Raw genomic sequence first — 26103 nt, 5'->3', positions numbered from 1 at the left:
AGGCTGGGAGAGGAGAACACAAGGTGAGCCTAGGACACCTGAGGAAACGATCGAAGAATCGTGAACCATTTCAAAGGGAGCCAGCTGGCCAAAGACTGGACTGTTTAAGCATCAAAAGGATAAGGACTGACTCTGTTCCTGACTTCCGCTTTTGGAATAAGGGAGCAGATGTGTTTTATCTGATTCCTGCATTAAGCACATCTACCATCCTTGGACTGAAATGCAGAGAGAAGAAGGGAGACTGGCTAGGGTTCTCAGGACCCAAATAACAGCAAAGTGTTCTTAGATTTTCTTTTTTGCTTCATGTACCCTGGGCTGGGTGCTAGAGAAATAGTAGCCTGGAAACGCCAGCCCACAGGCCTAAATTACATACATACCTATATACATACATACCTATACCCCCAACAAAGTGAGCACTCTGTAGCCAGGGGGCCAGGAAAGGCAGCACAGCAGGATAGCAATCCTGTGGAAGTAACCTCTGTGCCTCAGCCACACAGCAGCAGAGGCCAAGTAGGGCGGAGACCGACCCCCGAGGCAGTGAGGAGCAGCCTCCCCTTTCCCCGCTGGCACCTGCTCTGAAAGAGACAATGCAGATCCAGAGTCTCATGATACCCAAAATGTCCAGGCTTCAATTAAAATATCATTCATCAAACCAAGAAAATCTCGAACGAGGAAAGAACCAATGCCAACACTGACAGGACTCAGATGTTAGAATTCTACGTCGATTTTTAAAGCAGCCATCATGGACATGCTTTAAGTCTCGGCAAAGAAATACAAGATGCAAAGGCCCAGATAGAAATTTGAGAACTGAAAGCTACACTAACCAAAGTAAGTCTCAGTGGATGTGCTCAACAGAAGAAAGGCCAATAGAAATCACCCAAGCTGAACAACAGAGAGAAAATAGCTCGGGAAACCAACAACAAAAACAAAACCACCTCAGGGAACTGTCTGGCTATAACGAAAGATTTCATATTTGTGTCATCACAGAGCCCCAGAAGGTGGAGAGGAAGAGGGTGGGACAGAAAAAGTATTGGAAGAAATAATGGCTAAAAAAAGGGGTGGGGGAGTTTTTTAACTGTAGAGTTAACAGGCAGAATAGACCCCACACAGGTCAGATGCAGAGAAATCCATGCCATAGTCAAACTTCTGAAAACTAAAGAAAAGAAAACAATTTTGAAAGCGGCAAGAGAGAAATGACATCTTACCTACAGGGGGAAAATAATTAGAATAACAGTGAATTTCTTATCGGGAATCACAGAGGCCAGAAGGATGAAGCACAGCGTTTTCAGGCCCTGAAAGAAAAGCATCAGCCCAGAATTCTATATTCAGTGAAAATTAACTCAGGAATTAAAGGAGAGCCCTGACTGCTGTGGCTCAGTGGATTGAGCATGGGTCTGCGAAGCAAAAGGTGGCCGGTTCAATTCCCAGTCAGGGCACGTGCCTGGGTTGCAGGCCAGGTCCCCGGTAGGGAGCATGTGAGAGGCAACCACACACTATGTTTCTCTCCCTTCCTCCCTTCCCCTCTCTCTAAAAATAAGTAAATAAAATCTTTTTTAAAAAAAGGGTAAATCAAGACATTCTCAGATGAAGGATAAGTCATGTAATTTGTTACCAGCAGACCTAACCTAAAAACAAAGGGACCTAAGGGAGGGTCACTAAAGAGAAGGGAACTCATAAATGAAGGAATCCTGGAATAAGTAAGAATATGGATACAATAAACTTCCCTTTCTCACGAGTATTTTATATTTGACAGTGGAAGCAAGACTATGGCAATACCAGGTGTGGGTCTCAGTGTATGTACCGGAAGTATTCAAGGTTGTCATAAGCAGGAGACGGTAGGGAGGTACGGTTTCTACCCTACACTCACATTGACACAGTGCAGATATGTGTATGGCGTGGGCCCTCAACGTGGTCCATAGGTTCTGTACCTTTAAGTGAAACAGCATGTAACAAAATTACCATAAGCTAATTGATACAAACACAAGTTCCTGCAGCATCTCATCTGCTGTATGTGGAGGAACCATTTCAAAAGCTGTATGCTACAGTGTGATACACTAAAAAAACAATTTAGATGCAGTAGCTGGAATTCTAAAAAAATATTCAAGTAGCCCACAGGAAGGCAAAAAAGAACAAAAACGGAATAAACACAGAAAGTGGCAGACAAGTCATGAAAGTTCTAGGGTCGTCAACTGTGACATTAGCTTCATTTTCCTCCCGTTACCGCAGAACCCCACGGGCCCTTCTCATTGCTATTGTAACACGGCATTGTGACTTGGTATTTAATCATTCGTCTCTTACCAGCCCGAATTTTTAAAGGTAGTTCAAATAGCCCCAATGCCTAATAAAGTACTCTTTCAATAGAGAGGACAGGGGGAGAGAGAAGGGCTGCAATGGATTCAAAGATGTTGAATGTAAAAAAAAACATGAGGCTGGTCCCTCACCCACATGTGGTGGATAAAAATTCGGGAGGGATATCTCAGGAGTGAGGAGTCCCAGCCCCACACCAGGACCTGGGGCCGAGGGTTCCAGTGCCAGGAAGCTAAGTCCCCATAACTTCTGGCTGCAAACATCAGAGGGGAGAGCTCGCTTCGGCAGCACATACCCCATACTGGAACGATACAGAGAAGGTTGACATGGCCCCTGCGCAAGGGTGACACGCAGATTCGAGAAGCGTCCCATATTAAAAAAAAAAAAAAAAAAAAAAAAAAAACCCATAGGGGGTGAGTAGGTGGAAAAAACTGCTGGAGCCCCAGGCAATTCCTCTGAAAGAACCCACAGACGGACTCACCTACTCAGCCTCACTCCCTCTGAGCTCCAGCACCAGGGTAGCAGCTTGAAAGGAACCAGTGGCATACAGGGAGGGAACTGAAGTGTCTGGCATCAAGGTGAGCAGAGGCCATTGTCCCTTTTCTAAACCACCACAGGGCCAGCAGGCTGGTGCCATATCTGAGACTCCATCACCTGGCTAACACTGTTTGATCCACCTTGGAGAACCCAGAGGCTCTGCCCCACCTAAATCACCAGCCCACCCAAGCTGCTTTTCCGTATGAGTGGTTGGTCTTGGCTCATGCTTCACAAATTCCTAAATTGTCTCAAACAAGCAACAGCTGGCCTCAGTGAGCCCCAGGCCTGGCACGAGCAGCAGCCAGCCTAGATTCACAGCTTGGCTTCACCTGGGAATCTCCAAGCCCAGCACAAGTAGCAGCCATCTCAGATTGCTTTATGGCTCCGGTAGGGTGGCCCTGGGCAAACTCGGGTGGGGGCTGACATTGATCTGCACCTCCTGGGAAACCCCACAGCCAGCACACACTGTGGATAGCTACAGACCACGTAGGAGTATCACTACCCTGCCCCTGCACAGCTGATCCTCCACAGAGGGTAGAGGTTGGTAGTCAGTGGTCACAGCCAGTCCTAGCAGCTGACTGGCCTGGGTAAATCCCTCCCACTGATCTGCCAACAGAAATCAAAGCTCAACTACAAGAGGAGGGTGTACTCAGCCCACACAAAGGGCACACCTGGAGTGCCCAGCGTGGGTGATAGGTGAGGCTGTGCCACTGGACCCTACAGGACACTTACTACATTAGGCCACACTACCAAGACAAGGAGTCATAGCAGCTCTACCTGATACACGGAAACAAACACAGGGAGGCTGCCAAAATGAGAAGACAAAGAAGCGTGGCCCAAATGAAAGAGCAGATCAAAACTCCAGAAAAAAAAGCTAAACAAAATGGAGATGAGCAATCTATCAGATGCAGAGTTCAAAACACTGGTCATAAGGATGCTTAAGGGACTTAATGAGGACCTCAGCAGCATAAAAAAGACCCAGTCAGAAACAAAGGACACACTAACTGAAAAAAAGAACAATTTACAGGGAAAGAGTAAAGCAGATGAAGCTAATCAAATAGATGATTTGGAACATAAGCAAAAAAATCAACCAATCAGAATAATAAGAAGAAAAATATCCAAAAAAATGAGGATAGTATAAGCAGCCTCTGGAACAATTTCAAGAGGCCCAACATTCGCATTATAGGGGTACCAGAAGAAGAGGAAGAGCAAGAATTTGGAAATCTATTTAAAAAAATAATGAAATAAAACTTCCCTAAGTTGGTGTAGGAAACAGACATGCAAGTCCAGGAAGCACAGAGAGTCCCACACACGATGGATGCAAAGAGGCCCACTCCAAGACACATCATAACTAAAGTGCCAAAGGTTAAAGATAAAGAGAGAATCTTAAAAGCAGTTAGTTTTCCTGCAGGGGAGTTCCCATAAGACTGTCAGCTGATTTCTCAAGAGAAGATTTACAGGCTAGAAGGGATTGATGAGAAATATTCAAGAGTCATGAAAAGCAGGGACCTACGGCCAAGATTGCTCTACACAGAAAAGACGTCATTTAGAATCACAGGGAAGATAAAGAGCTTCCCAGACAAGAAAAAAACTAAAGGAGTTCATCATCACCAAACCAGTATTATATGAAATGTTAAATGGACTTAAGAAAAAGATAAAAACTCTGAACAACAAAATCACAAAAAATACAAATCTATCAACAATTGAATTAAAAAAAAAAAAAAAACTAAGCCCTGGTTGGTGTGGCTTGGTGGATTGAGTGCTGGCCTGCAAACCAAAGGGTCGCCAGTTCAATTCCCAGCCAGGGCACATGCCTGGGTTGCAGGCCAGGTGCCTGGTTGGGAGCACACAAGAGGCTACTGGTCGATGTAGCTCTCACACATCAGTGTTTCTCCTCTCTTTCCCATCTCTCTAAAAATAAACAAAAAAATAATGATAATAATAAAAAGCAAGGAGAACAGAGACAGAATCATGGATATGGAGAGCATTTTGACGGTTGCCAGATGTGAGGAGGGTGTGAGGGAATGGGTGAACAGGTGAGGGGATTAAGAAGTACAAAGAGGTAGTCACAGAATAGCCATGGGGATGTAAAGCACAGGATAGGATATGAAGCAGCCAAAGAACTTATACTCATGACCGGTGGACATGAACAATGGTGGGGGGATTGCCTGAGGGAGTGAGGGGTGATGGGGGAGGGGGAGAAAATCAGGACAACTGTAATAGCATAATCAATAAAATATAATTAAAAAAAGAAATCTGAGTCCCTAAAAATCCCCACCTCTCCCCCCAAAATGATCCTAATTTGTCACCATTGGATGTTTTCATTGCATCAAATTCTTAGTCTAAAAATTGATCATTAAAGGGAAGGAATTGAGGGTTCGTCCTGTCTTTTTAGTATTTCAGGATAACCAAATAGTCAATGAGGTAAAGCTCTTCTTTACAGAAGAATTCCAGCTAATGTAGAAGGAATGAAAGAATTAGAAAATAACCATTTTGTGACTCCCAGTGAAATACTTGGTCGAGGCAGGATCATCAAGGATGCTAAAATCACATGGTGCGAGGTGAAGGTGATGTAAAACTGGGTATCTGTGTGGTGCCAAACAATCACCTCAAACAACCCAATGCCCCTTGGCCGGTAGGCAAATAAACACTCTGCCCTGTCCACACAGTGGAACACTACTCGGCAATGAAAAGGACCGAATGATAAGCACAACAATCTGGATGGATCTCAAACGCATTATACTAAGAGGAAGAAACCAGAATCAATGTATGTCAACTACAACTGAAATTTTTTTTTTTAATAAAGAAACAAAACGAACCACTACGTTGCATGCCTGGAGCCAATACAAAATAATATTAAAAGTAAACTGTAATTGAAAAAAATTTTTAAAAATTTAAAAGAGGTACCGAGTACACACAGCATTTCATAATGGGTTGCTTTCTAAGTGTTCGCATGGATGGACAGCCTCTGCATCACGAATTGACCTCCTAGACTGCCGCTCCAGTAAGCTGTGCTAATTTAATGGGTAAATCAATTTCTTATACGGACTTTTTTAAAAAAGAAAACACACACAGAGACGTCAGACTCAAATGACTACTACACGCTGAGGGTTTCATGTACGTGGCATTGTGGAGAAGGCAACAGTATCAGCAGGAAGCAGACCCAGTGGTGGCCGAGCACTGGGTGAAAGTGCAGATTCCAAGGGCGCGGTGGCAGATTTGGGGTCGTGGAAATGTGTTACCTCTTGACTGCGGTGATGGTTCCATGACTGTATGTGTTTATCAAAACTGGCATTCTAAAAGGTGAATCTTACTGTATGTACATTATACCTTAATTTCAACAAAAAGTGACTGACCAGAAACCAGCTCCCTAGATTACTCAGTGGTCAGAAGGTGTAAAATAAATATTCCTTTACTCCACAGATGTGTGGCTGTCACAGCCTCATCTGTGATCAACTTCAGCCTCGAGATAGTGGGACAATCAGCTCCTGGGTGCCTCCTGCTCTTAGCATGATAGAGTCTGCTGTGCAGAGCAGCATCTAGGAGATGTCCTCGAACCTATGCAGCTGAGCCTTTGGATCTGACTCCCAGTGAGCCGGAAAAACTAGAGAGGAACAGGTCTGAAGAATGTTTGAGGAAACATTCAGAAAATCCCAGAATGCAATGGGGCATCTCAAAGGGCAACTGGCCAGGACTCTTCAGAAGCATCAGTGTCAGGGACACAAGGAGAAGGGGGTGAGATGGGAGGGAGGAGAGGGTGACTTCATCTGGATTAAAAGGGATTCCAAGGAGACATCTATCCCAAGCTCTGCGCAGTGGCAGTATTGCGGTCAGTGAGGTTTATCCGATGTGTGATTGTCGCTCAGCGAACAATTTCCCAATCCCCCCCCCAGGCAACTTGAAATACAGCAGGCACTGGTGGTTTTTGACAGTCTCTGTGGATGCTGAGGGAGAAAATGGCATATAAACCTTGATTGGACTCTGCCTGGAACAAGTAGCTGTAAAAGACATTTTGGGGACCAATTTGAATGTGGACTAGCTGTCAGGCGATACTAAGAAGTTATTGTTAAATGTATTAGGCACGATGAAGGCAGAGATTTCCAACCAGCGTGCAGCAGCGCCCTGGTGCGCTGCGAGAATCTTTACAACACGCGACAGCCGACCCTTAGTCAGGGAAGAGACCTCTTTCCCCCTCGAGTGTCCAGTAAGAAATGTACAGCAGCCAACAAACAATAGCCATCTGGTATGAATGAATAGAAATTATACCTATTTTTTTGTTGGGTAGGAAAAAATAAATTTTTTGGTGTGCCGCAGAATTTTAGTAATTAGTTTATGGGTGCCATGAGATGAAAAGGTGGAAAACCTCTGGATAAAGGTATTGTGGCTTTGTAGGAAATTGCTTTTTTAAGAGATGCATGCTGAAGTATTGGAAATGAAATGCCATAATTTAATTTACTTTAAAATACTTCTGCCAAAACAAGTGAATTAATAGGGGAAGGGGGGGATGAGGAGTTTTCCCCTCCTACTAGGACTTGGGTCAAGCACACAGGATGAAACGCAAACTCCTTACAGAAGTGCCTGAGGCCGGATCTGACCTTGCTTGTGTCTGGCCTCACCTCCCGACATGTCGCAGCTACACTCCAGCCTACACAGACCACCTTCCAATGAGCCAACCACTTCCCTTCCTCCAGGCCTTTACACTGGCCACCCCTTCCACCTGGCGTGCTGTCTTTATTTTATTTTTATAACACCTTATTGACAGTTTACTATAAATTTGATTCATAGGCCACAAGGAAATGAAAGGACTGTGTAAAGTCATTTGGGAAGCTGGGAGCTGAGGGGGACAGAGGCGAGTCTAGGGCGTTGGTGGGCACCCACTGGAGAGGGGCGTGGAAGGGGAATAAACAATCTGTGAGACTTCGGCATAGCAGACAAACAGGCCTGCGGTAACGTGGGCCTGAGGGACTGGGCCCCTCTGTGGGGCCACTTCCATAACTCGTGGCCACGGGTCAAAGACGTCCTTGAATCCGTGGGAGAGGGTCTGCCTTCGGGGGGGAGCCTGCCCATTGGAGTTCCTCAGCCAGGGAGGATCTCCACTGGGGGATCCAGGAGGGGCCTCATACCAGAAGGTGGGACTATCATGCCCGGAAGGGGTCCCCTCGAGGGCCCACAGCTGGGTGAGGACACCCGTGGTCAGCTGCGTTGGAGTCCCTGCAATACTGGTTGTGGCAGCAGCTGCAACAATGCCTTTCTGTGGGGTCATCCCCTGTTGGGATGACCCACCAACCCCAGCAAGTCCTGCAGGGGCCTGGGACCTGGGAACGCCAGCTGGGGATTCCTCTGCCAGCAGCCCTGCCCATCCCTGGGCCCCCAGTAGCTGCAGCAAGTGGAACTGGGGCAAGGCCACTGTCTTTGGGAGGAGGTCCCTCTGCTGTGACTGAGACCAGGTCCTCCCCTGGCGTCCCCTCCAAGCTGCTGCAGAGCGAGGACTCGCTCCTCTTCCTTTTTCTTCCGCGTGAGTTCTTTGGCTTGACCTTCCTGAATTCATCACGATCACACTGGATCTAATTCGCAGGCCAGGCGGAAGCCTTGAAGGTGCCGGCGGAGACGCGTTGCAGGACGCACCTCATCCCGCAGCGGCCGGGCGCAGCCATGGCGGGGGTGTCGGTTCCTTCGTTTTCCCCTGGCAGGTGGTCCTGCAGCCCCTGGGTGCCGGCCGTCTCTGAAGAGAGGCCCTTCCCCCCGACCCGTCGGACGGGGGCTCTGCTCCCCAACCTGTCTGCGTGTCGCTTGGCTGCTCTTCTGCCCCGCAGGTGGTGAACAGGCTTCAGTTCGTGGGTTACGTCTGGCCGCCCCGGGGTCCCCAGGGCCTGCGTTTCTCGCGCACCTGCGCCCCCCGGCACATCTGGCGGGGGCCTGGCTGCCGTCCCAGGCTGGGAGCCACTAGCGGGGGGACGGCCCAGCCACAGAGGCCGCAGTGACGCGGGACCTCAGGACCGACCTCGGATCCCCCCGCCAGCCTCCTGCACAGGTGGCCGCCCTGAGGCCTGCCCCACACGCTGAAGCACCCCAGCTCTGCCCGCACCCGAGGGCCTCTGCCCACCGCCCGAGGAACAGCACTTTCTGGCAGGCGCCGCCCGGGCGGAGCGCAGCCCGGGGCGGAGCGCGACCTCGGGGCCTCGGAGGAAGCTGGACGCAGCGCTCGCCCCGCGGGACTGGGGCCCGGGCCTCTCCCTGCACTGGCACCCTCCCGGGCGCCGGCCTGGACGGTGACAAGGCGAGGGGGAGGGAGAGGGGCCTTCCCGGCTAAAGCGCGCGGGCGCGGACCGGACGGGGACAGGCAGGCTCCCCAGCATTGTCGGGCGCCCGTCGGGGTCCCGCCGACTCTCCGGGCTCCCGGCTCCGCTGTAACGGGGCGCTGAGCCCGACCCCACTTCAGGCCCCTCCATACGCAGGGCCCGCCCAGCGCCGCACGGGATGCCCGAGGGCCCTGAGCTGCACCTGGCCAGCCGCTTCGTGAACGCGGCGTGCGGGGGGCTGGTGTTCGGCGGGCGCGTGGAGAAATCGTCTGTCAGCCGCAACCCCGAGGTGCCCTTCGAGAGCAGCGCCTACCGCGTCTCGGCCTCCGCCCGGGGCAAGGAGCTGCGCCTGACGCTGAGCCCCCTGCCCGGGGCCCGGCCCCCACAGGCGCCAATGGCCCTCGTCTTCCACTTCGGCATGTCCGGGTCCTTCCAGCTGGCACCCAGCGACGCGCTGCCGCCCCACGCCCACCTGCGCTTTTACACGGCCCCTCCCGGCCCCCAACTGGCCCTCTGCTTTGTGGACGTGCGCCGCTTCGGGCACTGGGACCTGGGCGGCGAGTGGCAGCCAGGCCGCGGGCCGTGCGTCTTGCTGGAGTACGAGCAGTTCAGGTAGGCAGGGCCAGCCCGGGGTGAGGAGCACGGCCGGGCCCCAGCCCGGCTCTTTCGGCGCCTTGCTGGTCAATGCGGGGCAAACCCAGCCCCTTCTGAGCCTCAGCCCCTTGCTCTGTAGACCAAGACGCCGCACTCCCTGGGGCCAGCTCCCGGAGCTGGTGGGCGCGGGAACCCACAATTGTTACAGGAGGCGGGAGCAAGGGGGTCAGGAAGGCAGGCGGAGGACACAGCAGGCTGCTGTGAGAGCTGAGGCTGGGTCAGCACCCCACAGCGCTTCCAGGTGCCCTCAGGAGGCTGAGAAGAGGGGGAGGGCCTTAGCAACGGGAAAAGGGGGGGCTGAGCAGGAGGGGAGGGTTTCCAGGTAGCAGGCAGGCTGGGTGCTGCCTGGTGACATGGCTTCTGGGCCAGGTCTTGTGGCCTCCCACATTTGCCTGTGGGGGGGGTCAACAGTCTTACCTGGCTGTGATGCATGTCACCTAAGATGGCACGGCGTCAGCCTCTCTGTGCCAGGCCCTGTTCCAGGCGCTGGGGATACAGCCGTAATGGAGATGGCTGTGGACCCTGCTCTCACGGATCCGAAGCTCCGGCAGGGCATGCGGGCAAGGAAACAAACGGGGCGAGATCATACAGACACATGCCTGAGAAACCCAAGAGGGGCAGAACGACTTTTGGCGAGGGGGTTGGGGGTGGGGGGCATTAGGAAAGGCCGCTCGAGGAGGGGACATTTGAGCGGAGGCCTGCGAGCCGGCCACGCAAAGCTCTGGAGGAAAAGCACCCAAAATGACCAGAGTCACAGGCGCAACGGTCTGGAGCCCATCTAGTGGGTCCTCCCTTCCTTGGAGACCGCCCACCTTCACTGAGCCCTTAGGAGACTGTGTTGCCCACCGGGGTGGGCCAGGCCATGTCAGGCGCCACAGAAGGCAGTCGACTCTGGGCCTCTCAGCATTCCCAGGCACGACCGACCCCAAGGGCACCCCCAGGGAACACCTGTGGTCCTGCGCTCCTCCACCTCGCCTCTCCTGGGGCGTCGTGCCACAGGTCAGCTCTGTGCCAGCGGCTTTGAAGTCTCTCTCCAACAATGAGCATCTCGGCGTGGTCTTGGTCCTATAGCTGGGCCTGCGAGGGTCTGCTCCCCTCAGGGAGCCGGCCACCCAGGCTGGCCTTCTACTCTTACATCTACCCCCAAGTACTGTATTCTGGTCCCCTATTTCTTATGCTTCTCGGGCCCATCACTGAGTCAGTCTTGCCATGACCCTTCTCCACAAAAAACAAGACTCTTCCCAGTGGTGAGGAATGACCCATGACCCTCGGAGGTGGGGCGGGGCTGCTGATGCGGTCAGTGGCCAGGCCTTGCTCCCACATGCCTGCTGCACAGAGCTATTGCTACCCTCCTTACAATCTTCAGGTCCTGAGAAGGACAGACCCTTCAATGCTCCCTCTTCACAGCTAGCCACCCACGAGTCCCGGACAGGGGTCTCCAGGCTGCAGGCTCACCTGAGGCCCTCTGACCGCCTTGCTCGCAAACGTGTCTGGAGCCTGAGGCACTCTGGTGGCAGACATACACCAGATACAGACTCATGTGTGTCCTTGAACTTGTTGCTTGTGATTGGAATTTCCCACCTTTTGTAAGGAACTGAAACCCCATATTGTTCTCATTTAACAGATGGGAAGACAGGTTCCCACTGCCAAATGACACTGAGGCTGGGAAAGGGGCGCCAGTGCTCCTAATTTCCTTCCTCTGCACCCAGGAACAGGTTCTCCTGGCTCCTCTCCCCATCCACAGTGAGGTGTGTGGTGGTGGTGTTGGGTGAAAGGGCAGAATGGGCCTCACGCGCCCGGGCTGTGTCCCTCCAGGGAGAACGTGTTACGAAACCTAGAGGACAAGGTCTTTGACCGGCCCATATGTGAGGCCCTCTTGGACCAGAGGTTCTTCAATGGCATCGGCAACTACCTGCGCGCAGAGATCCTATACAGGTTAGCAGGCCGGCCATGGGTACAAGGGTAGGCTGGGCGCCCTCATTCCCCATTGCTTACCACGGCTCCCTCCCCCCCACTGCAGACTGAAGATACCCCCCTTTGAGAAGGCCCGCACTGTTCTGGAGGCGCTGAAGCAGCACAGGCCGGTGAGGGTGGAGGGGAGGGAGGTACACTCACATACCAGTGAGGGCTGACAGGGTACGGCCTGAGTCATAGGTACCTGCCTCTACTGTAACCCGCACAGGTCCTCAGTTTGCTTCTCCTCTGTGAAGTGTGTATGTGTGCCCGCATCGGGGAGGAGGAGGGTCCAGCTCTGAGTCCCGCCAGCTCAGAGGTTTGCTCCCCGTGCGGTCAGCTGTCTTCTGAGTGTTTTTACCGCATGCTGACGGCCAGACCCTGTCCCTGCCCTTTCTCCAGAGCCCGGAGCTGACCCTGAGCCAGAAGATCAAGGAGAAGCTGCAGAACCCAGATCTGCTGGAGCTGTGCCACTCAGTGCCCAAGGAAGTGATCCGGCTGGGTAAGGCCTGGGAGGCAAGGACGGCCAGTCCCCTCTGCTTTGGCATATTGTGTAGCCCCCGGGGCAGTTGCTGCCCCTTTCAAGGCCTGGTTCCCTGCCTGGGGAATGGGAGTTTATGGATGCAGTTGTTGCTCAATGGACCAGGCCTCCTCACTTGTCAGGTGCCTGTGTCCTCTGAGATGCCCATGAAACAGGCAGTGCGAGGACTGCTAACCCTCTCCAGGATGGGCAAGCCATGGCCCAGAGTGGGGAAGACACCAGCCTGAGGTCATCCACGGCTGGAGGAGGGAGCACCCGACTCAGTGCATCAAGCTCCCCCTCCTCCTAGCCTGAGTCTGGCCTCTGATCTCTGCCTGGCTCCTCTGTCCACAGGGGGCAAGGGCTACGGACAGGAGAGTGGGGAGGACGACTTTGCGGCCTTTCGAGCCTGGCTGCAGTGCTACGGCGTGGTGGGCATGCACTCCCTACGGGACCGGCAGGGCCGCACCGTCTGGTTCCAGGTTTGGGTCCTATGCTCACACAGGCAGGCAGAGACCCCAAAGAGGCATGTGTGGTGGAGGCCCGGGGCCACGGGTGGGCAGGAGATGGGGTCTGTATCTAGGCCCCCAAGTGTCACACTGTCCCTGAAGCTCTAAGCCTTTGCTATGCTATGCCTCTCCCCTCCTATGAGTCCCAGGCCCCTAGCTAGCAGAGGAGCCCAAGCCAGGGTGACTGATATCGGCTCTGACCTGGCATGGGGAGGGCGGGGGCAGTCTGAGAGGCTTCTTAGGGGAGGAGCCACACCGATCTGGAAAGAGGTGTGACCCCTGCCCCAACCAGGCTGATTGCTGAATTCTCCCTGTGCCACTTTAGGGGGATCCTGGACCTTTGGCACCCAGAGGTAAGCTACTCCTAACGTAATAAGCTAAGAGAACAGAATGGTTGAGTTTCCTACAAGGGTTGCAGCAGTCCTCAGTCCCCACGGCAACCCTGGGAGCCCAGGGTGGGAACGTGGGAGTCTGGAGAAAGGGCCCAAGGCCATAGGACCCTGCAACCCCAGCATCAGTGTTCTTCAGGGGGCAAGTCCCGTAAGAGGAAACCCAAGGGATCACAGCCAGGCCCTAAGGACAGAATGCAGGTATGACCCCCTACCCTGGCTGCGCTTCCCAGGGCCAGCTTTCGGGCAGCTGCCTTCCATGGACTTCAAGGGGGGCAATGGTGGGTCCTAACCAGCCTCTGAACTGCTCTCTGAGCACCTCAGGAGCCTGTGTCTCCTCCACCCAGGACCCTCCACCCCCAAGCAAGGCCCCTTCCAGGACACGAAGGGCACGAAGAGGTCTTCTGAAGCAAGCTACAGCCCACCAGCTTGAGGGGTCCAGCCTCCAACAGGACCCAAAAGTCCCCCCCGTCACTGAGAAAGGAAAGAGGACAGGGCGACAGGCAAGCTCAGGTGGGCCTTCCTCAGCGCCCTCCTCTGGGGATGGAAGGGGCACCACCAAAAGGAGCTTTCCAGGAGAGGGCGACAGTACGGGTGGAGTTACAGGTGGACAGAGGTGGGAGGAAGGCTGTTGGGGCAGTCGTCAGCCTGGGGTCTGAGCTGCCGCCTCACCTGTCCTCCCTCCAGGCCGCTGTAGACCCCAAAAGATCAAGCCTGACACCCCATCTTCGGACCCTGAGGGAACTTCAGCCTCTTAGCTGCACATACGCCTTCCTGCCGCCTTGTCCTGGATCTGGGGGCCTGTGTGGCTTCCTAGAGGCAGGGAGTAGTTGGGGGGGCTGGATGCCTGTGGTTGTTCCCTACACAACTGATTTTTAAATTGCATTCCCACCATCCCCATTTTTTAAGCTCCTGTGAAAAATGCTGTATTTAAAAAAATATGTATAAACTGATAAACTTCTTGGGTTGGCTACAGAAGGCCTGGGATGGCCAAGTTAGGAGCGCCTGTTGCCTGGCCCTGAGCACAAGAGGGCTACCTCCCCAGCAAGGCAGACTGAGCCCCATGCCAGTCCTCGAGGCCCCGGCTGTCAGTGGACAGCCTGCGTCTGTGTCTGCAGGGACAGTCCCGCACAGGTGGTGTGGAGACCCTGGCCCCTGGTGAGGCTCCAGAACTCCTCCAGTCCAGGACTTTTCAGGGTCTGTGGCTGCCCTCCAGCCTGTCCCTGACTAGTCAGTGCCTCCCCTCCCAGTGAGACTGGCTGGGACCCACCGAGCCCCAGGCCCTCTGCCTACCGATGCAGGGAGGAACGTCTCATCTCACGCCCTCATCTCATGGTCACCATACCCCGCTCTCCTGGGTGCACACGCAGCTTGCCTTAGATTTTGCCCTTGCCCCCAAGTGCCTGGGGAAAAGCCTTCTCCTTACAGAGGATGGGCCCTTAAGGGGAAACGGCAGGAGCTACCAGCAGGGGTCCTGAGAGAAGGGTTTATTGTTTAAGAGGTCACACGACTGTGCTTCAGGCAACCCCCAAAGCTTTCCACAAATGATCTTCACCCTCAGGGACTCAGTTCAGGGGGAGGCTGCAGCACTAGCAACAGAGACTGCACTTGGAAGGGAGAAAAGGTGAGCTTCAGGCCAGCATCCCTAAGGGGCAGGTGGCCAGCAGGGTCTCGGCGCTCCAGGAGGTCGCAGCTGCAGAACAGGAGGGACCATGAGGACTCCCTTGAGGACCCCGTGAGGGCAGAACTCCCACTCCCACCCCACTCACAGGACGGCTTCCTGAACTGGCAACGACGTGTGCAGCCAGCAATCCACGTGGCTGCCGTGGGCCTCGTACAGCCTGAGCACCAGCGTGCGGCCCTGGGGATTGGTTTCAGCCTGGAGTGGGAAGGGGATGGTGGGTGGGGCCAAGGTCGAAGCAGCCCAGGCACCGCCCCACCCTACCCCACCCCGCGCCGTACCTTCTTGACGGTCTCCAGCACCACAGCGGGGGAGGACACAGTGAAGGCACTCCAGGCGGACACGGGAGCCCGGCCTGGGGTGGGCAGCGCCAACAGGGGGAAGTTGAGGCTGTAGGCTGCTTGGATAACACCAGCATCCTGGAAAGAGCCTGGGCAAGGGCCAAAAAGGAATGTGTCCTGAAAAAGGGGGCAGAGGTACAGGGCAGCTGTTTGCCCCTCCCCACCAGCAGCTGGAGAAACCGAGGTTTGGAGAAAAGCAGAGAAGGGGCGAGGCAGCACTCACCCGCGTGCGGCATCAGCGCGTATGTGAACTCATGGCGCCCCATGTCGGCGGTGACGTCGGGGGCCTTAGGAGCCCGCAAGCTGCAGGGAGGGCGGGAATGGACCAGGCTGCAGTTTTGGCCCTGGAAGACTTGCCCCAATGCTGGCCCCAGGCCTGGGGGGCACACCACTCACAGTGAGAGGCTGAGGACGCTGCCCCGAACCGAAGAGCCGTACTTGCAGTCATTGAGCAGGGCCAGCCCGAAGCCGTGTTCTGACAGGTCCATCCAGCGGTGGGTCCACACCTGAAAGGCACATCCCGGACCCACTTGCTGGCCCTTCCTCCTTTTGCTCCAGTCACTGAAGAGAAGGCAAGCTCTGGGACCTCAGGACTGAATGCCAGCTCTCACAATAGGAGGCCCTGAACACACCACCCAAACTATCTATGCCTCAGTTCCTCATCCGTGAAATGAGGACAATTAGTACTTAGCCCACGGAAGGGATACGAGTGTCAAACAAAGCATTTCGCACAATGCCTGGCACACTTCAGGAACTAGCAAATGTTGATCTTCCTCCTCCTCCTCACCACCCCATTCCATACAACTAGTCTCTCCCCAGCTAAGGAGAGTATAAGCCCCCGCACCCCACCCATGCCAGACCTCAAACCGTGCCCAGTCCCAAGAGGTGTTGTAGTGGGTAGGCCGCTGCAAGTGCCCGAACTGGACCTCGTGGGTGGCCTGGGGGCTCCGCACACGGGCAGGGAACTCCACCTTTAGGAATTTGTGGGCTTCGTGCCAGTGCACCTGTGGTGGGCGTCAAGGGTGAGGGGAGGGAGACACACAGGCCTGGGGCTGGCCCCCTCTTACCAGCCACACTCGAGGGAAGGCACCCACCATCCTCACCCCACGCTACCTCAGTGTGGAAGCGGACATAGGGGCAGCCGGCGTCCAGTACAACCTCCTGGCTCAGCCGACTGTTGGGGCTGATCTGTAGCAGGAACCAGGCACTGCCCCGCACACCACCCTCTGAGCCCACTGCCAGGGTCCCTGCCTGGCCCAGCACTGGCTTCCTGCAGAGCAGATGTGTGAGGCACTGAGCCGGGGCCAGCTGATGGAGGGCACAGGGGGCCTTGTACCCGCCCCCCACCTCCACATCCTGCCAGCCCGCACCGGGTCTCCAGGTGGTAATCCATGACATCCCAGGCATCCCAATACAGAGGGACATCATCAAACAGCACAAACTGGTTCCCCACGGCACCCTCAGCAATAGCCTCCCTGGAAGGAGATGGGGATCGGCGCTTTACCACCGTACGAGTTTGGTCTCTCCAGGTGCTCACGGTGGGGTGGGAGCGGGGTAAGCAGACCCAGGGACAAGGGTCTCCCCAGCCCACCCAGCTTTGCTCCATGAGTGGGTCCCAGCCCAGAGCAACTGGTGGGCTCCTATGGCCGGTGGACAGGGGGAGCAGGGTCTGGGATCCACCTGCCAGATCCTGGGAGAGGGCAGTCGGGGGCTGGCACCTGCTGGAGGCCACCAGCACCAGAGATGTCAGGCAGCCAGTCGGGTCCAGCTTCACCCGGATGATGCCATTGTCCAGAGTCACAGAACCGTCAGTCTTGGCAGAAGGGGGCCTTGACACAGTTGGCAGGGGCTTCCCACAACCAACAGCCCCCCACCCCAGCCCCATCTCACCACTTGCTCCAGTCTGGGGAGCTCAGAACCCCCACGCCATTGAGAATGTTCCGGGACAGCCCTGACCCGGCTGGACATGCCAGCACTCACCTCTTGCACAACACACACAGGCTGCTGGGGCAGCGGGGGCTGCAGTGAGGGGGCGGCTGGAGCAGGAGCATAACCCATGCTGGGCACTGTCACCAGGGCTGGAGATGAGGCCTGGGCATCAGTGCACCCTCCCGAACTTTCAGGGACCTCTGTCTGGGGTGCAGGGGTACTACTACTGCCACTCTCCACCTGGGTCACCCCAGGGCAGAGATCCCCAGGGCAGAGGTCCCCAGGGGAGTGTCCCTGGCCCTTGGTCTGGCCTCCTTCCCTCCTGCTGCAGCAGCAGCAACCCCTATCCCCAGCTCATACCCAGGCTGTGGGCTCCGCCAGGCCTGGGCAGGGCCAAAACTTCAGTGCGCTTCCAGGGCAGCGTGTTGACAATGAGGAGGCCCTCGGGACCTGGTTCCCCAGCACACAGGGCTGCAGCTGCGGCGCTAAGCAGTGTGTTGCCCTGGGAACGGATATCTGAGGAGAAATTGGTTGGTCACTAGTGGGCAATGGCAGAGGCTTCCCACAACCAACTGGGATGACCTGAGTGACCCATGGGACACTCTGGGCTCGGCCCCGGACATTGAAGAGAACAGCGGGAATGTTCTCAGCCCAACCTTCATAGTGGCGCATGGCTTCCTCGGCCACTAGCTGAATGCAGCTTCCGGTCACCACATCGTGGAACTGGTTCAGGAGCAGAAGCCTGCAGGGGTCAAGGGCAGGGATGGGGAAGGTCCGGAGGGTGGGAAGAATGAAGGCTGGGAGGAGCAGCCACAGAGATCTCCGGGTGGATTCAGGTAAGTGACAGGCAGAGCCAGGCTGACCTCCAGAGGCCCTGCAGCTGGGCTGCTGGGTACAGGAACTGGGTGCTGCGGACCAGCGCCAGGCTGCTGAGCAGCTCCACGTCGTGCAGGATGCGCTCGCACTCTCGGTTCCCCTTCTTGATCTGAGCCGCAGCCAGCAAGGCGAAGAGGATGAGTCTAGAACCTGCCTGAGCGTCCCAGAACACCTTCCAAAGCCCTCCATGGCTCAGAACACCTGGTGTCCTGACTACAACATGTGCTGGCTCCCCAGGACCTCCTGGGTAAAGCCTCACGTGGGCAGCATGTCCCAAATGCCCCTCCTTCAGACCCCTGGTCAATGCGGCTCTGGCACTTCTCTCAGCTCCTCCTCAGAGCACAGGCTCCCTCCCCCAGGTCTGGGTGGGCTCTGTCCTGTTTCTCTCTCTGACTCTACAGAGCACAAGCGTGCTCTCCCTGCCCGGCTGAGAGACTGGCCCCTGACCTGGGCGTGGGTGGTGTAGGTGCCATTGTGCAGCTCCAGGAAGAGCTCCCCGACCCACGTGCACAGCCGCGCCGAGTCGCTCTCCAGCAACGAGAAGAGTCGCCCCGGAGAAGACAGCTGCACCCTGAGGGAGACTGCAAGCCTGGGTCTCCCAGCCTTGGGGGGCCACACGGCTCATCCTTCATCCACTCCAGGACAGACAAAAGATCCAGTCTCTAGAGAAAGGAGCTGCCCCCAGAATGCTGTCTACACAAACCCGCTCTGGATACCCCAGGAGAGTCTCTCTCTGTGAGTTTAAGCCCCTTTCACCCGACCTCACCCCCAGGGTAGAAGCTGGAAGGAGCCCACGGAACAGGACTGGAGCGGGATGGTCTAATGGCTGGGTGGGGCCAAACGCTGGACTAGAAAGAGGAGCTCAGGGCGAGGGCTGCCAGTGGGGGGCCAGCCTGACCTGGGCAGCCCGTCTGTATTGTACAGGCGCTTCAAGCGGTCCACCATGGTCTGGGTGGGGCCACCGCCTCCATCCCCAAAGCCAAAGAGGAAGGCACTGTGGTTGGTCCGCCCTTTGTCCCGGTTTTTGGCCACGGTCTTTAGCACCTGGACAGGCCGGGGCAGGGCAGCACGGTTCAGTCTAGGACAGGACACCGAGCCTCTCCAACCCACCTCCCTGGCCCCACCTCGGCCACCTGGAGCTGTTACCTCCTCCACACTGCCCTCCATCCCGTATGAGTCACCAGGTGGGAAGTGAGCCAGCACACGGGAGCCATCCAGCCCTTCCCAGAAAAAGGTATGGTGCTGCGGGCAGGCAGAGGCAGAGAGAGGCTAGTGTCTGGGATGAGGCAGAGCTGGGCGTTCCAGGCCTGCCCTGCCCAGCCCCTAGTGTGCCCTTGGAGGAAGCATGCCCTCTCTGGGTGGGGGCTGGGTGGTTCGTCCAGGACCCCTGCAGAAGCCTGGGGAGAGATGCATGGGCCAGGTGGGACCCAGACCCACTCTCACGTGACCCCCTGGGGTCTGCTCACCGGGAAGGAGTTCACCAAGTTCCAGCTCAGTTTCTGGGTCAGGAAGTGCCTGATGCCACAGCTGCGCATGATCTGAGGAAGCTGTGCCGAGTAGCCAAATGTGTCTGGCAGCCAGAACTGCAGGAAAAGGGCCTCTGGGGCGTGAGAGTCAGGGCTCTCAGCAGGGCGGCCCGGCCTCAGCCCCTCATCTCTCCACATCAAGCTCTAACCCAATCTGCCTGAAGGGACTACAGGGCCCAGCCTACCTCAGAGCACATTTTCCCAAACTCCTGCAGGAAGAAGTTCTGGCCCTGCAGGAACTGCCTCACCATGGCCTCTCCACTGGGAATGTTCCCATCCTGGCAGTGAGGGAAGATGGGGTCAGCACCAGATGGGCAAGAGGTGGGAACTCATGCCCATCCCACCCCATCAGAAGCCAGGGTTCTGACACAGGGGTTACAGCTAGCACCAGGAAGTGTGTATCTCCTGGTTCAGACCCGGCTATCTGCTGCAGGGGGAGCTTCTGGACGTGGTCATGGAGACAGCCTGTCACCTCGCTGAGACTCTCCGCCCCCTTCGAGTCCCAGGCTGCAGCCACAGACCGGGTGTGAAGGACCTGGAAAAAGCTGAGGAGGGAAGCCTTACGGTGACGGTGTGCAAATTACACTTACCATCTCCACCCAGGTGCCCCCTACAGGCACAAACTGCCCATGGCAGGCGAACTCCTGTAGCCGGGCATACAGGCCAGGGTAGTGGTTCTTTACCCACTCCAGCTGCTGCGCCTGGGAGGGAGATGGGACAGGGGCTGTGCCGGGAGTGATAAGAACCCCACCCAGGTCCAAGAATCTGGGATCCAGATGAAGGTAGGGAAAAGCCCTGCCCCTCAGAACCTCAATCTTGGACCTACTGGGTTTCTAGTGCCCCCACACGGCTGTCCCCCTTACCTGGGAGCAGACAAAGATGAACTCAGGGTTCCGCTCCATGAGCTGCACGGCTGTCACCCAGCTCCGAGCACATTTCCGCACTGTCTCCTTGAAGGGCCAAAGCCAGGCTAGATGGGGAGAAAGAACAGCAAGGTGCCCAGCTCCACACGGATCTCCAGCCTCACCCCTTGCCCCAGCACCCTGACCAGGCCCAGTACGGGCCACTTGGGTCTTCTTAGCTCTCCTCCCATCCCAGGCCTCTTTCCCTGAAATGTCCTGTGATGTCCCTCCTGAGCTAGCAGTTCAGATAAGTCCTACTAGGCAGGAGTAAGGGGTGGGACAGGAAGGCCACTAGGGCTATCAGGTCAACTTTAGAGGTCAGGAAATGAAGGCCCCAGAGATGTAGACACCCGAAGTGAGAGTACTTCAAGGAGCAGCAAGTTAACCCTAACCCTAACACACACTGACGGTATCCCAGAACGGAGGGCACAGCTCCCCAGGATGGACCTTGCCTGGTCGGCCATCCAACATGGAGCACTATAGCCTCTCCTTACCTCTAGGCCTCAGTTCCTTACCAGGCAGAGCCCCCACCCTCCACCTCACACCTTGGCAAAGCAGATAAAGCCCTTGTTCCGAGTTATAGCCCTTGTTCCGAGTTCCGGGAACTTTAGGCGTATCGGAATCAACACCTTGGGGAGCTTGTTTGAAAATGTGTATTTCCTACAAGCCTCAGACACTGCAAACTCATGAGGTTCAGAACGGAATCCTTGATGCTCCCCCGTAAGCCTCCTCTGTGCTTGAGCCCCCACCTCTATGTAACTTCCACACCACTCTTCTCTGGGCAACCTGGGCGCCCTGTCAAACTTCCTCATTTTCACTCAGCCGGTGGTCACCTCCTCTCCAAAGCCTCTCATGAATTCCCTCTACTCAGCTGGGTTAAGAGCCTCCCTCCATCGTGGTCTCAACTGTGTCTATTTTGTGATCATCAGTCTCTATGATCCTTCCCCAATATCTAGCATAGGTTCACACAGGGCATCAGATTGTGTTGAAGAATAAATGAAGCTACTCCTGGCAAAGCCCACAGTCCAGTCCCCTCGCCCCATTCCACAAATGGAGAAGACTGAAGCCCAGGAGGGGCAAGAGCTGGCTGAGGATCACACAGTGCTTCCAGGGCACATCCGGGGCTTTGAGGTCACTCCTGCGTCCCTAGTCAACCCGGCCAGCTGCCCCCTACCTGTATCAATGTGGCAGTGCCCCATGGCATGGATGGTATGTTGGCTTTCACCTCCACGTTGGGCAAAGAACTTGGAGGCCAGATCCTGGGCCACCGGGAAGGTTTCAGGCTCCGCGGGGTCACAGACGTTCACAATCTGGTTGGCTGTGTACAGTGCCTGGAAGCTGCGCTGGTTGTCTTCCCCGAGGCCCTGCAGCAGGGTTCTGCCTTGTAATCCCATCTCAAGCAAGCCGGAGTCTCCAGAACCAGGCCCCGCTGATCTCCCCAGGGTCCTCAGCAGAGCTCTTGCCTATGTCCAACTCTTTGACCCTGAGGGTCTCCCTGCTCGGCACCGTCTCCCTTCTCCCCTTTACATCAACTCCAGGGCAGGCAGAAACACTCTCCCTATTGCACATTCCCGGAGTCCCAACTATCTGACTCGAGAAACCATCTGCCTAGAGTTCTAGAGTGAAGAGGTGGGGCGGGGGTATCAGGTACCTTGGCCACGCCCAACAGCAGCTCCAGATCCACCAGGAGTTTGTGCACATCCCGGTGGAACAAGGCCAGCTCGGCCCTGCTCACCTGGAACATCTTCTCTGGGTCTGGGGCTGCAATCATGGTGCCCTTCCCGGCCCCCAGGAGCCCATTGCAGGCAACTTCCACGTACAGGATCAGGCTACAAACATGGAAAGGCATCTCAGGCCAAGGGACTGGCAGAGGCCTCTGGGGGCATCCAGATGACTCCGCCCCATTCACCTCTGTGACCCCGATGTCAAGTTTGTGCGAAGAGGGTCACAGTGGAAGCACCAACCTGTGCCCATGTGAGGACAACGAGAGCTATTATGGTTGGCGAGAACCAAGCAGCTCGGTCTGAAACTGCATGAGTCATGCTGCTTTCAGCCTCTTGTTCCCAACACTGTCTTTACAAAGCACTAGCTTGGTCTCAGAAACATCTTTGCATATTAAAAACTAGTTCGGATCTCCCAGAGCAAAGGCCCGTCAGCCAACCCAAGGAGGGCTGTTCTTTGGAGCAGCATACTGGGCTGCAGGGCTGTCCTACTCAGTCTTTGGAGAGCAAACACGCTTTCTTTGGAGAAGCCCTCCTGACCCTCCCTCCGCCCCCTCCTAAGCCTGAAAGAGAGTTCTCAGATCGAGCTCCCAGTGTTTTCTCGCAGAACCCTCATCGGCTTTGTAACTGTGTGAGTGTGCATGCGCCCCTTGCTGTGGAGGGCCGCACTGCTCTCCTCCACAGGCCCCGTGTCTGGAAGCATTAGACACACAGTGTCAATAAGTATTGTAAACACAGTCACACGGTCTAAGAGTTTCTAATGATGTCGTCAGTGTCCACTTTCCAGTACAGAGTGAAAAAATTCAGGACACAAAATATCAAAGAGATATAATCTCAACTAGTAAAAACTACGTCTGGAAGAATTCCTGAGATGCATGCTGACATGTGAATTACGGTCATCTCTAGGTGGTGGTCCATATTTACAACAAGAAGGTAAACATTTTTTATAGCCCCCCCCAAAAAAAAAAAAAAATCCTGTTTTTACAAAGCAAACTTTGAGATGGTTGTAGTTGAGGTGGGTGTGTTCCAAGATCATTCTGGGCCTTAGCTGCCACTCATGTGTCCTCCCCCTCTGGTGTCCCCTCCTGCACAGCCTTGGTCAACTGGAGCACAGGGACTTACTCACCTCCGGGGATCTCCTTCCCCCAGCCTATCAGTCAGGACGTAGCTGGTCTTATCCCCTTCTTTGGTCAAACCCTGGTGGGAGTGGAGTGAAAGAGGCAGGTCCTGAGGGTTTTGGACAGTTCAGGTGAAGTATTAACTGAGGGAGCCCAAGACACTCCACCTGGTCTCCAGCTTTGGCTTCTTTTTCCTAGGCAAGGCCAACAATGGTAAATCAGGGACCCCTGGGAGCAGGTGGCCCGACCCCCATGGCAATCAGCACTGTGACCACCAAACGGCACCAGTAGAAAAGCCCCCAGTTTTATGGGGAGGGTCCTGGGCAGGCATCAGGAGACCTGGGTGTGGCTCCTGGTGGCCTCTGTACCCCTAATAAGTACATTAAGGGAAATTCTGTAAAGGCAGGGGCAGGTTTGTCTCACTCCCTGCTGTGTTCCCAGAGCTTAAAATAGGGCATAGCCCAGAGAGGGCATTCAGGAGACGTCTGCTGAGCCACTGGATGGAGGGAGGGAGGGCTCTGCCATACAGGTAGGACAACAATCCTACCCTGAGACTGGAAGTCCAATTGGAACGAAGGCTGTGCAAACCGAGCAAGTGAACTAACCTCTACACATCTCAGCTTCTTAATCTGTAAACGGTCATAAAGACCCCAATATGATTATAAAGATACTGTTAGGTGCATAAACAAGACACTTAATAGTGGTTAGTTGTATCTGGAGAATTGGAATGGGGTGCTAGGGAGAGATCCATTACTTCAGGGGAAAAGAACTTAAAAATTTTTTACTTTATATTATTCAGAACTACTTGAAAATTACTATTTTCAGCCCAGAATGAGAAGGTGGGCAGTCGGTGGCAGGGTTGGTTTAGTAATAATTATGATGCAACTCCAAAGCAATTCATTTAACTTAGCCAGGGTGAGAGGGACGGAAGCACGGAGGCCCAAGTAGCAAATCCCCAGTCCTGAAATACCGATACCATCCTGCAGGGAGAGCCACTCAGCTATGGCTTCTCCAGAGATCACGGCTAAAATGTGGCCGTGCCTGTCCCTAGGGCAAGGCTCCTTACCTGAACTGGTTCCCCATCCCGCCACACAAGGCCTTCTCCGTCACTTTCCCAGCGAAGGTGAACTTCATGACCCACCCATGCCTCTGGGATGGTCAGCTCCACCCGGAACCAACAGGTCCACCACCTGCAAGAGAGCCAGTTAGGTGGGCCTCAGGGTGGAAGCCCTATCCTTTTGAAATAGTACTTCCTTGGATTAAGTAAGGGTCAGTAGGGGCTGGAGACTTTCTGTATGCATTACAAAGTATTCAGATTTGATCCACAATAAAGGAGCAAGGTGTGTGCAGCAAGGTGATGGAAAGAGGCAGAGGAGTCAAAAGCCTGTGATCCATCTTTGAGTGCCTTTCTTAAGCGGAGTCGAAGGACTGGGAGAAACGAGAAAATGAACTCTTCCACGTTAAGGGACCAGGGAGATGTTCCCAGCAGAGGGCTGACCGTGGAGGTGTGGCCATTAGGAGTGAACCAGCCCAGAGAGGTACCTTCCCTTCGGCCTGCCGGCCCCACCCTGCCTCTGGGCATTACCCACGTGGGTCCGAAGCTGTCGCCGACCTGCGCAGGTCGGAAGTCCTGCTGGACTGCCTCCTGGTAGGACAGCCTCTCAGGCGTCAGGAAGCTAGAGAGCGCAGCCACCGGGCAGCTGTCCCCGAAGAGCCTGAGCAAGAGGGGCCGGTGGGCTCGCGCTGGAGGCCAACTTCCCGCTTACCCACCAGCAGCCCGCCAGAGAGAGGGTTTCCCCACAACAGAGCCTCCCCTCCCTTTCCCCTCGCCCTGTCTGCGGAGGGCAGGCATTTTATCCCTGTTTGTGTAGCTGCGGCTTGGGTTTATCCCAAGAAAGGAACGCTGAGGCACGGGGCGGGGCCCGCCAGCGCCCAGAGCGAGGGGGCCACACCTGCCGCGGAGGTTGCAGTCGGTAGAGTAGACTGGCGACACAAATTTCTCCACCCGCTCCAGCGTAGTGCGCCAGTGCTTCAGGAACGGTGCCGCGGCCATTGCCACACTCCCAGTACTCCTCCCGGAAGGTCTCGGGTGCTGCCAGCACGGGCCGGAACCAAAGGCTCCAGCGTCCAAAACGTGCCTTCCAGCCGCGGGACGCTTCTTTTTGTAACACCGCGGCTCCTGGAAGCCAAGGTGCTCTGAACACCGAGCAGGGTACTGTTAAGCGCTTCCGGGGCTCCTGCCTACCTCTTCCGGGCTAGTGGGCCACTTAACAAATCCCTAAGTAAAATGGCAAGTTTGACGTTTACACTCTCCTGAGTCCTGGCGCACCAGAAGCAGGTCCTTCAGCCTCAGCAGCCACAAGTGGGAAGCCCCCGGCCCTCCAGTTATCAGCCAGACCTCTGGCTCCCTCAAAAACCTAGAGAGCGCTGGGGCGCCAGGAGTAGACTTGGGGTTAATTAGGGAGGGCTTTGCACCTCAGCGTCCTCTACTATCTATTTTATGTTTTATAGCTGACTGTTGGTCACCACCAGAAACTCTGGAAAGATTTTGATTTCAGATGCCACGTTAGTCATAGCATTGAAGGCGCTAATAAAATGCTGTATTCCACCACACAGGACTGGAGTTCAGAGAAGCCCTAATGCCAGAGACAACTCTAACCTCATTTTCATGTTACTTTTTCCCTCCTAGGATTGCCAGCGTTCTTGTCTATAAAACCATTAGTAAGAAAAATATATACACAGCATTAGCCCTGATATTTTAATGGAAATACTACCTAGATCATATTTACATTTCAAATGCAAATCTCAAGGTGACTGACTACACACCACCAAACGTAATTG

At 55.2% G+C, this 26103-nt stretch overlaps 2 protein-coding genes, 1 non-coding gene and 1 pseudogene across 7 annotated transcripts; 2 read left to right on the top strand and 2 right to left on the bottom strand.

The window, feature by feature from the left end:
* Positions 1 to 2581: 2581 nt before the first annotated feature.
* Positions 2582 to 2685, top strand: LOC112301963 (U6 spliceosomal RNA). The gene has a single exon (XR_002974518.1). It is a non-coding gene; the product is annotated as a U6 spliceosomal RNA (small nuclear RNA).
* A 4846-nt stretch (positions 2686 to 7531) lies between these two features.
* LOC112301691 (small nuclear ribonucleoprotein-associated protein B-like) lies at positions 7532 to 8505 on the bottom strand (annotated as a pseudogene).
* Positions 8506 to 8691: 186 nt separating this feature from the next.
* Positions 8692 to 14195, top strand: NEIL1 (nei like DNA glycosylase 1). The gene is made up of 9 exons (XM_024557377.4): positions 8692 to 9755; positions 11613 to 11732; positions 11818 to 11881; positions 12153 to 12252; positions 12625 to 12752; positions 13105 to 13132; positions 13308 to 13369; positions 13516 to 13681; positions 13856 to 14195. The coding sequence occupies exons 1-9, from the start codon at positions 9322 to 9324 to the stop codon at positions 13924 to 13926; spliced, it is 1173 nt and encodes a 390-aa protein (XP_024413145.2). The 5' UTR covers positions 8692 to 9321; the 3' UTR covers positions 13927 to 14195.
* Positions 14196 to 14640: 445 nt separating this feature from the next.
* MAN2C1 (mannosidase alpha class 2C member 1) lies at positions 14641 to 25449 on the bottom strand. Of its 5 annotated transcripts, none has more exons than XM_053929196.2 (26): positions 25215 to 25449; positions 24852 to 24977; positions 24329 to 24452; positions 23271 to 23341; positions 22075 to 22252; positions 21598 to 21787; positions 20385 to 20491; positions 20112 to 20222; positions 19707 to 19799; positions 19462 to 19578; positions 19142 to 19237; positions 18894 to 19039; positions 18443 to 18566; positions 17983 to 18104; positions 17776 to 17861; positions 17480 to 17635; positions 17157 to 17281; positions 16909 to 17039; positions 16561 to 16665; positions 16304 to 16460; positions 16051 to 16194; positions 15587 to 15696; positions 15414 to 15493; positions 15131 to 15279; positions 14938 to 15047; positions 14641 to 14861 (listed from the first exon to the last, which is right to left on the bottom strand). In XM_053929196.2, exons 1-26 carry the CDS (start codon positions 25313 to 25315, stop codon positions 14726 to 14728), a joined length of 3195 nt encoding a protein of 1064 aa, XP_053785171.1. In that variant the 5' UTR covers positions 25316 to 25449; the 3' UTR covers positions 14641 to 14725. The 5 variants fall into 5 exon arrangements, with proteins under 5 accessions (XP_053785171.1, XP_053785168.1, XP_053785167.1 ...); XM_053929193.2 differs by having other exon boundaries at positions 16909 to 17003; positions 17171 to 17268; positions 22159 to 22252; XM_053929192.1 differs by having other exon boundaries at positions 16909 to 17003; positions 17171 to 17268; positions 25215 to 25448.
* Positions 25450 to 26103: the final 654 nt, after the last annotated feature.

The sequence above is a fragment of the Desmodus rotundus genome, chromosome 7 (genome assembly GCF_022682495.2).
Source record: "Desmodus rotundus isolate HL8 chromosome 7, HLdesRot8A.1, whole genome shotgun sequence".
Classification (NCBI taxonomy): Eukaryota; Metazoa; Chordata; class Mammalia; order Chiroptera; family Phyllostomidae; genus Desmodus; species Desmodus rotundus.
This window is presented reverse-complemented; position numbering and strand designations above follow the sequence as displayed.